The sequence below is a fragment of the Ziziphus jujuba genome, chromosome 4 (genome assembly GCF_031755915.1).
Source record: "Ziziphus jujuba cultivar Dongzao chromosome 4, ASM3175591v1".
Taxonomy (NCBI): Eukaryota; Viridiplantae; Streptophyta; class Magnoliopsida; order Rosales; family Rhamnaceae; genus Ziziphus; species Ziziphus jujuba.
In genome coordinates this window covers 16,827,866-16,841,944 of record NC_083382.1, presented here as the reverse complement: position 1 = coordinate 16,841,944, position 14,079 = coordinate 16,827,866, and the positions used below count along the sequence as shown (strand labels likewise).

The following is a 14,079-nucleotide window of genomic DNA, read 5'->3' as shown; positions in this document are numbered from 1 at the left end:
AATAACAATTGAAGTAATATTTTCTCTCAAAATCTTCACTATTCACTCCATTGGAAATGTTCCCCTTTTAAAACATTTTCACAAAACCTGATATTCGTACTTTCCGAAAACCAAGGGATCAATAAATTTAATAAACAATAGATAAATACCCCAAATATAAATAAAATGTAATAAATTATAATAAATAAATTTTGAATACTTTGGGGTTTGAAATTTCTTTATCTGAAAATTTATACTTGACGCACCACACCATATACCAGTGATGCCCTCCGATACCCAGCGTCCCGAGCACCGACTAGCTGGAGATTAAAGAGAGAAACTTGCATACGGCACTTCGGCGTCCCGACAGTACCGCTGCTGAAACCGTCATCCCGGCCAAGGAGGGGGGCGGCTGTGGCCAAAATCAAACTTGCCTGCCCTCGGTCCAATGGCAACTCACAGGAGACATAATAACTTACACGCTAACCACACATACACCAGAACACCAATACTGTATGAGTGCGTCTAAAAGAATTACTAAATTAATTATTACCGTACCAATTTTTCAAAAATTACCGTGGAAAATATACCAAATTTCAAATTTACTATCCCACATATTTTCCTTTAACAAACCAGGTACGAAACCATCGATAACAATATAAAAATAATTTTTCTCGTAACACGAGGTCCAACAAATAATATTCCACGGGCATAATTATAAAATTAAACCACCAAATTAAACAAATATTTTTCTTAAAAATATTTAAACCAATTATGGTCGAAAACAATATTAAAACCACATACGATTAATTAATAGCAATACCTTGCTCATGCATAATAAATATAATTAAATCACAATAAATAATAATTTCCACAATTATAATTAAATTGCACCACATGAGCATAATTTCAAATATCAGTTAAACACCAATTAAATATACTTAATTTTGCCCCAAAATATTTTTAAAGGTGGGTCACTCACCTGGAGCACGCAATTAACCTAAAATCCTCCATGGGATCAATTCCACGACTCACCCGTGCTCCTAGAACATAATTCATACACAGTCAAATAAATTAATATTTTATTCGGGTAAATAATACCCGGTACCTGGGGGGTTAAACACAAACGTTAACCAAAATTGACAATTTATATGTCTATGGAAAGCCTCGGCCGGTCTTGATCTCCTCGTATCTCATGAACCACTTCGAATTTAAACGATTGGAGACCATAATTGAACTCAGAGGACCCAAAATAGGGGGAAAGGGGTGGCAATTTGGACTGGGCTGGCCGGAAACGGCGAGAATCGCAGGAAAAATTCAACCCGCCGCTGCCGACTTCACCGACCTGATCTGGGTGCGTCGCCAGCCGGCCGGCTGCCAAATTTGGCTGGTGAGCTCGCCGGTGTGTGGTCTTGGACGGTGGCCGGCGCGTGTGGCTTGTGGTGGCCGGAGAAAGATGAACACGGGAAAGAGATGTATCAGCGGGAGGGAGAAAAATGAAGGAAGAAGGAAGAAGAAGAAGAAGAAGAAGAACAAGCCCGTGGCCTTTTTTCCCACGTGGGGAAGAAGAAAAAAAAGAAAAAAGAAAAGAAATAAAAATAAAATAATAAAATAATATTAAAAATAATATTATTATATAAAATAATATGATATTAAGCATGGTTGATATGTGGCATCTCAACATGGTGACACATGGTCACATTTATTAAGTCACACGTGGCACATCGTTACACGTTTTAAAAATATTATTAAAATAATACAATATTTGAAAAACTCTACAGGTCCATAACTTTCAAACCACATGTCCATATCGGACGTGCTGCTAGTCTACAGACTCGTATCGATGAGCACTTCACAACCATGTATGAGTCAAAGCTCAACTTGCATGAATAAAAAGTCAATTCGGGCATCCCTTGGACAGTTTGGACCTCAACTTGTTTTGCTCATATCTTTCAAACCGTAGCTCCGTTTTCAACATGCTACTAGTCTACGAACTCGTGTCAACATGTACTTTGTAACGGTACCTCAGTCAACCTAGAATTCCATCCGAGTCAAAAAGTCAACTTTTAATCCCTTTTGGTCAACGGTCAAAGTCAAAGTCAACAGTTAACGGTCAACCTCGGTCAAAGTCAGAAAATTTTCATTGTATTTTGGGACGGAGTGTTACAATTTAAATAACAATTCAATAATGCTAGTGATGTCATGTCGGCTAATGGATCTATATGGGATAATGGTGTCGCATAGGATATTATCGCTATATAGGCTAACATCTCCATTAGGATTCCCACATAAGCAAGAGCATAATATTAAAATAACCTATAACAATATATAACTTGTGGAGGGGAATCATAAGGAACAGCTACCCACTACAAATAGATCATATAGATTATGCAAATATGAGCATTGTGAATAATTATCCTTCATAATCTTTTTTCCATAAATCTCTCACTATATCAAACTCGAATATATAGATATATATATATATATATGTGTGTGTGTGTGTAAAGTTAAAGATTATTAAAACCATATTTTAAAATTGATTCCTCTTTTTGGGGTTGGAAATGAAATCCATGTCTGCTATTTCCCAATGGGAGATTCTGTGTCTTTCCTCATTTCATTGTCATTAAGCTGTTTCTCTATAATGTCTCTATCCTTTATAATTATAGGGCTTTTAACCTTTTTTTTTTTTTTTCCTTTTATATTAGACCTTTTCCAATTTCCAATAATTTATATAAATTAATCTTAAATAGGATATATAATTATTAATATTTATTTTCATCTAAAAGTGGAAGATTCAGACTTAGAGGAGGTTATTTGTCGATACTCATGAGCGTCCACATTTAACATTTTAATACTTAATTGGATTTCTTTTATACCTCTTTGACTTTTAAAACTAGAATCCCAATATAATAAATTTTTCATAGGAATATGTAAAATCCATTGGGGGTGATGATAAAGTAACATTTTATTATTATTATTATTATTATTGTTGTTTATTTTTATTTTTTTTATTATTATTTTTTTTATAGCGATGGCAATCCCTATTCTCTACCCCTATGAAGTTCTGCCTTTCCCATTCATTTTTGTGAGTGCGAACGTCTATGAAACTTTTTATACCTAAAAAGCTTAGGAGCGGGCATATACCGTTGCCTTGGGTTGGGGTGGGGGCTTATGGCATATAGTTCCTATCCCATCCATGTAATATTTTATATAATTTATAAAAAATAATTAATATATGCTATACATATTTTTCAATCATTAATAACATTATCTAATTTCAAGCAAAAAATAAAAATAAAAATAAATAACATTATCTAATTTAAATGAATATGGTGTTTTAAATCCACAGTTTCATGGTACGTGTATAATGAGCATACCGAGCATACCAACCGAGATAGTTTTATTTGACATTAATAAATACTATATTAGGTTAAAAAAAATTAATTTTATATTAAAAACAATATTTAAAAAAGTGTACGTTTTATGGTAGCTTCCCTACAGGATTCTTGACCCTTCCCCAATTCAAAAGAATAACAAAACAAAACAAAATTGGAGGAAATTTTAAAAGGCAAAATACAAGGCCACCTGTCCCGTCCAATTGACATTTCTAAATTCTCCTCTACCTAAGGGCGAATGTTGAACAACATTTTGACAATTTTTTTTTTTTTTTTTTTTTTTGGTTTTGTTTTTGTTTTTGTGCTCATCTAACATTTGACAATGGACCACCCAATATCCCACGCCTATATACACATGCCATACCCGCTATTCCACTCAATCCCACAAACATTGAGAGTTCCACCAAACTTCTAGCACCTCTCTCTCTCTCTCTCTCTCTCTCTCTCTCTCTCTCTCTCTCTCTCTCTCGCTCTCATGGGTGCTTTGGCCATTTTTGGGAAAATTTTTGTAGTGTTGGTCTCTTTTCTTCACCATGTAAATGGCCGCTTTCAGTACCTAAATGAACAGTGTGATTTTTACAAGGGAAACTGGGTTTTTGATCCATTACAATCTCATTATGATTCTTCAAACTGTCCCTTCATAGAGAAACAGTTTGATTGCCAGAAAAACGGTCGTCCAGACAACCTTTATCTCCAATTCAGATGGCAACCCTTCGGCTGCAATTTACCAAGGTTTGGATATTCTTAGTTCTATATATATATATACTTTTATTTTTATTTAATTGTATTTTATATTCTATATATACTCTTTGGCCCTCACAATTTGCTTAATTGTTTCTTTTTTTTCCTCTTTTGATTTTAATCTTGTGTGCTGTTCTGTTCTTCAATCCCTTTTGTTTCTGATAATTGAAAGGGTCACGGATTATACATTTTGCTTGTAATGTTAATTTGTGTTGTCCTTTTTGGCTTATAACTAATTTTTCCTTTTTTAATATATTCTTTGTAAATTTTATTTCTTTCTTTGTTTCCATATAGACAACACATGAGTTGCTTTTACTTAGTTTTGACTTTATGTATTCCTTTCAATATATTAAGCTTTGGGGTCTTCTAGTGTTAGCAGTATACTTGTGCAAATTTGAATTTGATTTTACTTTAATAATTTTTTTTTAGCATTTTAAAATTCCTTCTTTTTTTTTTTTTTTAATCCGAGATTGACAGTCTAGAACCTCAATAAAATTGTTGCAATACATATAAATCATTGTTTTCTGAAAGAAGAAATAGCTTCAACTGAGAGGAACCAAAAGGAAGTTTATGAAGTCAATAAAGCTGAACTCACATGATTACCTAGCTGTCACGGGCCGGGCATATTGTTTTGCTTGGCAGCAAGAATCAAATTATTGTCGTTTTATAGCCTACCTTCTTCACTCTTTTGTATACATATGAACTGTTGTCATAAGGAAAATTCGCAAATTTATTATTCACCAAAAATTATATATATATATATATATTCGCAAATTTGTTTTCTTTTGGCTCTTTTTAAATGTGTTTTGTTTGGGAGAAAGGGATTTTTTTTTTTTTTTGTTTAATTTGGTGAAGGGTGCAAGAGAATCTTATTATTATTATTATTATTATTATTGGGATTGATGCCACTAGCAGTTCAAATATATTTTCAATTTAGCCGTGTGGCATGGAAACAGCGCCACCAACATCAGCCTAAAGTTTGTAAAAAGTGTAGCATTAGTTCAAAACAAAACATTCACCCCGTGATTTGTTAATGGTTAAAGTATGGCACACGTGTTGCAGGTGAGAATATTCCCCTTGAAGATGGGTATAATCAAAATGAAAATTTTGTTCCAGCTAATATAATTTAGCATTTAAATAAGTCATAATGTAAAGGTTTTAAAGTATATGTTGCACCATTTATAAATTTTTAAAGTATGATGATGCTAATTTAATACCATAAAGTGTAAAATGCAAAAATGTTGAAAATAGATAAAGTGCTGCTGTCCAAAGCCTTTATTGTTATAAAGGTAAAGTGCAAAAGCGGTGAATATAGATAGAGCACTAATGTCCAAAGCCTTTATTATCATAATTACGTTGGAAAGTTAATTCAAACTGAACCTTTGAGAGAGAAAATTGTAGCTTTGGTTGTGCCACTAGGCCAACTTGCTATCTAAAGGAAATTATATGAATAATATCTTTCTAGAATATCTTATGTTTGTTGGAGGATAACATTTTAATTAGTGTGATTTACAAATTACTGGTCATAATTAAAATGAAAATAATTGTCACATTATTTAGGAGTTAGAATTTTACCTTAAAAAAATAAAATAAAAGAAGATAAATGGATCTTCTGGAATAGCTCAGTTAATAATTACCATGAATGATAATCTTAGATTTTGGATTGGTGGTAAAATTTTCCTTCATAATTTACAAAATAATAATAATAAATAACGATGAAGTGAATTGGTCTAGCTTGATTCCATTAAAAGATATCAAAATTAGTACAAGTGAATTTCTTAATAGAGCAATAATATTTTTGTGATGCAGATTCGACGGTGAAGATTTCCTGCGGAGATTCAAAGGAAGAAGCATAATGTTTGTTGGGGACTCGTTGAGTTTGAACCAATGGCAATCTCTCACTTGCCTGCTTCACACAGCTAACCCACAAGCCAAATATTCATTGGCTAGGACTGGAGGACTCTCCACCTTTACATTTCCGGTGAGATTTCATATAAATCGTAATTATAAACATAATCTATTAATTATTTTGGAATATTTCTTTGTAATTCTATAGGCATCAAATTGTTTAATTATCAATACATATGGTAAAATGACTGTCATAATTAATTTTATTGGTTGGAAGATGAATATAAACAAGATATGAATAAATATAAATTTTAAAAAAACAAGAAAAAAATACAATACAAATGAATAAAATAATGCCATTAATTTGTAATAACTTGATAAACAATTTGATTGATGCCCATGACATTATTGTTTTTACCTGATTAACCAAATTGTCCTACATACATGTAGCAAACGCTATAAGTGTCATCCCACCAATTAGTTTAGTTTTTAGTTATGTATTCATTAGCAGGAAGGAAACAACATTAAGGCTGGGAGACACATGTGCCCCCAAACCTTTTTTTATTTACTTTTTTTTTTTCGAAAATATTTTAAAATATCATATAAAATTATGTATAATATTTAATATCCCCAAAAAAAAATTATATTACTTTCCTTTTAAACTTACTACTTTAAAGCAAATTAGTTCTCAATCAAATTTTTCTTTTTTTGCCTTAATGGAGTTTATAAATTTTTTTTCCTTGATATAGTTTATAATTTCTTAAATATCTAAGTCTTACTTATTTATATAGGCATCAAATTGTTTAATTATCAAAAGACACGGTAAAATGACTATCATAATTAATTTTATTGGTTGAAAAATCAATATAAACTAAATATGAATAAATATAAATTTAAAAGAACAAGTAAAAATTCAATACAGTTAATAAAATAATGTTATATTGTTTTGCTTTGTAAATAACTTGATAGACAATTTGATTGACGCCCATGACATTATTGTTTTGCCAGATTAACCAAATTATCCCAAATACATATAGCAAACGTTATAAGTGTCATGCAAACAATTAGATTTGTAGTTTTTAGTCATGTATTCATGATCATGGACGGAACTACAGCTTGGGGTCAAATGCCCCCAAACCTTTTTTTTTTTATTTTATATTTATAATATCTATATTATATAAATTTAAGCATAATAATTAATATTTCCCCTCCCCTACTTTAAAGCTAATTACCTCTCATCAAATTTTGTTTTTATTTATTTATTTGCCTTGATGGAATTTATAAATTTTTTGCCTTGATAGAGTTTATAAATTCTTAAATATCTAAGTTATTATTTATCAACTTATCGATCAAAATTTGTTTTGCCTTAGTCGTGTTTATAAATCAAATTTTTTTAATTCTTAAATATTTAATATATGTCATTATTAGTTATCTTATTTATAAGTTTTGCCCTATCAATAATAAATTCCTATATATCACATGTTATCTCACTAACCTAGATAATCAATCTAAAGCTTTTATATGTTAACCAAAAAAAAAAAAAAAAAGAAGGGAAATCGAAACCTCTTCTCCCACCATAATACTATTCTACAAGGTGCGGTAACAAAAAAACAAAAACGAATAATAGTCTGATTTTATACTTAACGAATAAGGAGACCAAGTTTTTTACCTTTTTTATTTATGATTCATAAATTTAATCATGATATGTTTTGTTTAATTTATACTTTAATTTATACTTTAACGTTAATTCAATTATATAGATTTTTGAGATATGAGAGAATACGGCAAGTTAGAGATTTAAAACATCAGAATTATATGTAGATTTTGGCCCCCCACCCTTGTAACCATGGTTGCGTCTCTGTTTGTGAGGTGGCAATCTATGATTATTTATAAAAGCTTTGGAAGGCCAAAATTTAAAATCTTACTTTCATCTCCCGTAGTAATAGACAGGAGCTCAAAAGCTAATCATTTTGTGGTTTCTTAATATATAATGTAAATAATGGACATAATGATTACATATGATGCTTTAACAATTCACGCATCCAACAAAACATGGGCATGAAACCAGAAAGAACAACCACAATGATGCATACATAAGAAAGTTTGCATTGTTCATTTAGAGGACATATGGATACATGGTTTAGTTACTAAAACATATGGGTCAACGTCACTTTTCCGCCAAAACTATGTCAATTCAATATAATCATGTATTTTGGTAGATGAGTTAACCATACAAAACTTATATAAAATTTTCTAATAAACATTTTTATTTCAATAGTTTGTTTTGTTTATTTATTTTTTCAACCTGTATGATTAATTGTTTCTTTTTTTTTAATTAATTTCTTAATTTGATTTATTTGGCCAAAAAAAAAAAGGAATAATTTAAAAGATATTTGAGAATTCAATATATATATATACAGTCCGTCTATGGTGCGGACGGTTCTTATGCGGACCACAATATTGGTGACGGTTTTTCATAGTATTAGTGACGATTTTCTAAAAAACCGTCGTTAATACTATAAAAAACCGTTACTAATACTGCGGTTCTCATACGGACCGTCCTCAGCATAGAATTTTCATGTATATATATATATATATATATATATTTGTAATTTGCAAATTGTATAAGATAGTTCAAAAAGTAAAGTGTTATTAACCCAAAATATAGTAAATCTTTTTCTTTTTTCACGACACCGAGTGAATAATTTATTTGATGTTAACAATTTCTAAATAATTTTGGGGTCCACATCTGAAAGTTACAATCATTATTAGGGAATAGGACTGGAGGATTATAATGCGTTGTTAACAAATGATAATATATTTTGGAAAAATGCTACATGTACTCATTGGTGATGAAGTATTACTAGGATCTATATTACCATGTGGTAATTTAATTGACTGCTAAAACAGATTACTTTTTTATACTAGATTATTTTTTTTTTAATAAAAATCTAATAATATTATTAGTTATCACTAGTAATTTATCACCATTGAGTTTTATGTATTGATGTATATAATAATCTTATAAGCTACCATCAAAGAATCACTTTTCAAAACTAAGTTTTAGTTTTACAAAAATTTAAAAGATATTAAATCCAACAAATGATTATTTGTCAAATAAATATGGATCTCAACAAAACTGATCACTCATGTTAATTAGTAGCAAAATTCTGGAAAATCCATACATAATTGAGTGTATCAAATAAGTATTTAAAAGCATCTTAGCATAGTCTAGTAATGCTTATAATCAATGATAATAAATATCAAAACTATATTAAAAAAAAATACTATTTATCATAATTAGTGAATAATTATCATTGGAACCTAAATACTAGATTTTAATCATCATTATTAAAAAGTACATTTTAAATATTTTAATATAAAAAATAATAAAATTAAATATTTCAATTAAAATTATGATGATTGCGGTAAAAAATAACAAAATTCATATTTTTATGGATGTATATGTGGAAGTTGATCAATTAGTGAATAGGATTATAATTTAGAAAATTTTATATGCTATATGAAGAATTTGGCACCAAAATCATTTGGAAATAACAGCTTTGCCATTTCAATGGCCGCTCCCAGAATTTGATATTGTGGGATTTCAAAATTATTAGCCACAATGTCAAAATTGACATATACATGACAATGTCATAAGAAATTAATGCTAAAATGGGGATTCATAATGTTTAATGCCTATGTATTATTTATTACTCCCAAAAAAAAAAGAAATCCTATATATATTTTTCTTTATCTTGTTGTTGAGAGATTTAAATTTAAATTCTGCTATTCTGACTCGAAAAAGGGGGGGGGGGGGGGGGGGGGGGGGGGGGGAAATTATAACCTTGTTCTTTATATTTACCCGGGGACAATCTATAATGGCAATTGGCAGCCACTGTTCAATGGGTTTCATACACTTTACTACTATCAACTTGTTTTATTTCATTTGGATTAAGACTTTAATTTTTTTTTTTCCTGTTTTCATTTACTATATATAGGGTTTAATTATTGGTAAATTTCAGGCATACAATGTAAAGATTATGTTCTCCCGGAATGCGTTTCTGGTTGATATCGCAAACACAAGTGCTGGAAGAGTTCTAAGACTGGACTCCATTGAAGGTGGAGAAATTTGGAAAGGGGTCAATGTGTTAATCTTCGATACATGGCACTGGTGGCTCTACACAGGAAGAAAAAAACCGTAAGAAATTTAATATATATATATTTTTTTTCAGTACATCATATTTAGTTACAAAAGAGAAAAATCGCAGTTATGTTTGGTCACAATAGCAATTTGGACTGATATGTTATATACAATTTTTAGTCACAGTTTTTACATGACATTATTTTGTCTTTGTCATAAGTATTTTTACGATTAAAATATACTTTAATATATTTACAGAGAAAACTTATTAAGTTTCGATTAAAAAAAAAAAAAAAACTTGGTCATGTATTTTTAGGCACAAACGTTTATTTTTAGTAAAGATCGAATTTCTGACAGTGATTAATTTTGTTTATAATTAACAATGGCAGTATCTGATTAATAAAATGCTAGAAAACTGTGAAAAACAGAAGATTAATCTGTATGTGTTGTAGATGGGATATTTTCCAAGAAGGAAATATGACATACGATGAGATGGATCGCCTGGTTGCATACGAGAAAGCTCTGAACACATGGGCTAAATGGGTCGACACCAATGTGAATCCCTCAATCTCCAAGGTCTTCTTTCAGGGTGTTTCACCAGACCATAACAAGTAAGGCTTCTCTTTCTACACCACCAAATTTGAAAGCCCAATATATATATATATATATATATTTTTCCTAGGTTTTGTTTTGTGTTTGTGTGTGTGTGCCCGTGTGTGCGTGCGCGTGCCAAATACTCATGCATGGTAGCACTCAAGAATTACCACAAAGAGAGAATGAGAGAGGGGAGAGAGAAAGAGAACTGCATAAGTTAAAATAGTGGCAATATGAGAACTTACAATGCTAAAATAAAATAAATAAATAAATAAACTAGTTCAAGTTTGGTAACATTTGCCCAAATTACCCTTCTACCATCTCATATGGGCCAAATTTCATGGACAAAGAAAGGGACATTATATTTACACAATCATCTTTTACTTTATTAATTAAGTCATATATGTTCTAATAAGAATAATAGAAGTTTATATATAATATATTTTATTAAATACCTTCCAAAGTTCCACCTTTAATCATAGTTTTTTTTTTTTAAAGATTTTTTTAAAGTCAATTACATTTTAGTATTTTTTATTGCAACTAAACTTTACGTTGGATTTTTAAATTTAAAATGTTTCATATCGAATCTCTAATTTACAATTTAGTTCACAAATTAGTTAACAAAATGTTTAATAATTAATACTATTTTTCTTATTAATCAATTAATCGGTTTCTTCACATCGTGTTTGTAAATTGAGAAAACTGATCAATTTTTTTTTTTTTAAAATTTTGAAACTTTTTTGTTAGTCAATTTTGAAACTACATTAATATGAAAAAAATTGTAAATTGAAGATCTAACGTGAAACATTTTAAATTCAAAGATCCAATGTGCCAATTGGCCAATATACAAGATATTAAAGTGCAACCAATCTTTTTTTTTTTAAAAAAAAAAAAAAAAAACAATCTCCATCAAATATAATTATATTTAAAACAATTTAGTGAAGTTTATGAATATATTCTATTCAACTTGAATATATTAGGATTTTTATTTCTTTCATGAAATGATAACACTTTTTTTTTTTTTAATGTTAAAAATACGTTCAAAAACTCTATTTAGTTGAATATATCTATATTATTCAATTGATATATACTAAACATTTTAATATTGTCAACTGGAGTTTATCAGACATTTAAACGTCATTTGGTAACCTAATAACTAAATATATATTTTTTTAAATGAATATAAGTATTTTTGAAATTTTATGTACAATAAATTAAGACATAAAACAGTCCTGTAAAGAGAAGAGCAAAATAGAAATGTTCCAATTCGGTCTGTAACGATTTTATTTTACAATTTTCTAACAAATTTTCAGCAAATCCAATTTATTTTCTGAATATGGGATCTCTTATTGTTTCTTTTTTTTTTTTTTAATGGAACAGTGGAAGTGACTGGGGCGATCCAAGTGCAAAGAACTGTGAGGGACAAGTTAGACCATTTATGGGGCCTATTTATCCAGCAGGAGCACATAAAGCCCAGATTGTAGTAGAGAAAGTGTTGCGTTCCATTTCAAAGCCAGTGTTTTTACTGGATATTACAACACTTTCACAGCTCAGAAAAGATGGTCATCCTTCTGTTTATGGCCATGGTGGCCATAATGACATGGACTGCACCCATTGGTGTCTTCCTGGAGTCCCTGATACTTGGAATCAGCTACTATATGCAGCTCTTATAGAAACGTAAACCACTATATTTATATGTTATATATACATATATATATATTGGAATTCATATTATTTGATGCACTTAAAATCTTTTATTTTTTGATAAAAGAAAAAATTGCAAAAAGCAAATCCTTTTTGTTCTGTACCTAGACTGAAAATGCTTATATGTTCTTCGGTTCATTTCAATTTTTTGGATGTTTATAATAAATGGTGTGTACTAAACTTCTCAAAACTTTTTCAGACTCTTAAATCTGAAAAATTATTTTGAAAGTGTTTTAATAGTTTTTTAAAAGCGTTTGAACAGTTTTTTAAAAGTGCATTGGACCTTTAAAAAAAGCATCTATGCAAAACCAGAAGAATGTGTTTTTGATAGAGTGCTATAAGCAGTACTTCGGAAATTAATTTTAGGATTCTTTAATATGAGTTTGCGCTGCTTTTCATTTTCATCGACATTTTTTTTTTTTTTTTTAATCTTTAAGAAAAAAATATCTTCATGATGTTTATCTTTCATGCTAATGATAAGACAGTACCTTTCAGATAAAACAATAAGAAGGACAAATCAATAAAAAGAAAAATTAACAACGATCCATTATATTATTTTTAACTTTTTGTATCTTCCAAAATGGAAAAAAGGGGAACGAAACAAAAACAAAAGAGAGTCCTTGTTTTTTATGAATTAGGAAAAGCAAAAGAGGGAGGTGAGCAGCGGTGTGGTCGACTCAAAAGCTGCCAAAAATCTATTTTTTTCTCCATAAAGCTTACTAATTACTTGTCAGCTGACTGGATACTCTTTTATATATAAAAATATAAGGTGGAATTTCTTAATGATAAGTTCTAGTTATGGGATTGAATCTTCAATCTTCTTACTCTTCTCTCCAATTCTGTTCCATCAATTACAAATTCCATATCATTTAAAATTCCTTCTTAATTTTTTATTTCTTTTATAGTCTACTAATAAATCAATTGAAAAGTTAGGGATTTTATTTTTGCCTTTTTTTTTAACCAAAAAAGACTACCTTTGCCCTTTTTTACCTTCCTCACTCAGCCAATAATTAAAAATCTTCCTGTACTCATAGATTTAGCCTTGTACAACTGAGAATGAACTTATACTAAGGTTAAATTTTTGATTTGGGTAAAAAATTCCCCCTTCCTCATGGTAATAAAAAATGATAAAAAATCTACGTCGGCTTCTTTCTTCCGCACCTTGCCAATAAGCCTTTTTTTGTTTTTGCTTGTTTATTTATATATACTCTTTCTTCATATTTGAAAGTTGAAACTTTTTCTTTCAAAACCCTTCCTCTACCACATCTTTCTCCCAAACCCCATAAGCACTTTTATTTTTGTTACAATGAGAACACATTAAAACTTTCATTTTTATTTTTTGTTCTTTTCTTTAAAATCTTTGCTGCCTTTTATAAGGATAAATATGGTGTTAAAAACTGAAGATTAATTTTATTAGCTTATGAATTCTTCTAGTAGCTTTAATACTTTTTTAACTTAAAGTATAGGAAAGCATTAAGTGAAAATAAAAGATAAGGAACAGCAAAGAGAGCATTTTTTGGAGGGAAAAACAAAAGCAAAAATAAAATGCATGACACTTAAATAGAACCATTAACGGAGTAAAAGTATCTCAAATTTCTCTGTTTATTATTAGATTTTTTTTTTAACGCATTAGAAATATAGATTGACATTTGAAAAAAATTTCTCTAATATATT

The 14,079-nt window shown here is 29.6% G+C and overlaps 1 protein-coding gene across 1 annotated transcript; it reads left to right on the top strand.

The window, feature by feature from the left end:
- Positions 1 to 3,664: 3,664 nt before the first annotated feature.
- Positions 3,665 to 12,435, top strand: LOC107417277 (protein trichome birefringence-like 43). Its single transcript, XM_048471315.2, has 5 exons — positions 3,665 to 4,106; positions 5,925 to 6,096; positions 9,989 to 10,164; positions 10,560 to 10,718; positions 12,082 to 12,435. The coding sequence occupies exons 1-5, from the start codon at positions 3,850 to 3,852 to the stop codon at positions 12,380 to 12,382; spliced, it is 1,065 nt and encodes a 354-aa protein (XP_048327272.2). The 5' UTR covers positions 3,665 to 3,849; the 3' UTR covers positions 12,383 to 12,435.
- The last annotated feature ends 1,644 nt before the right edge of the window (positions 12,436 to 14,079 follow it).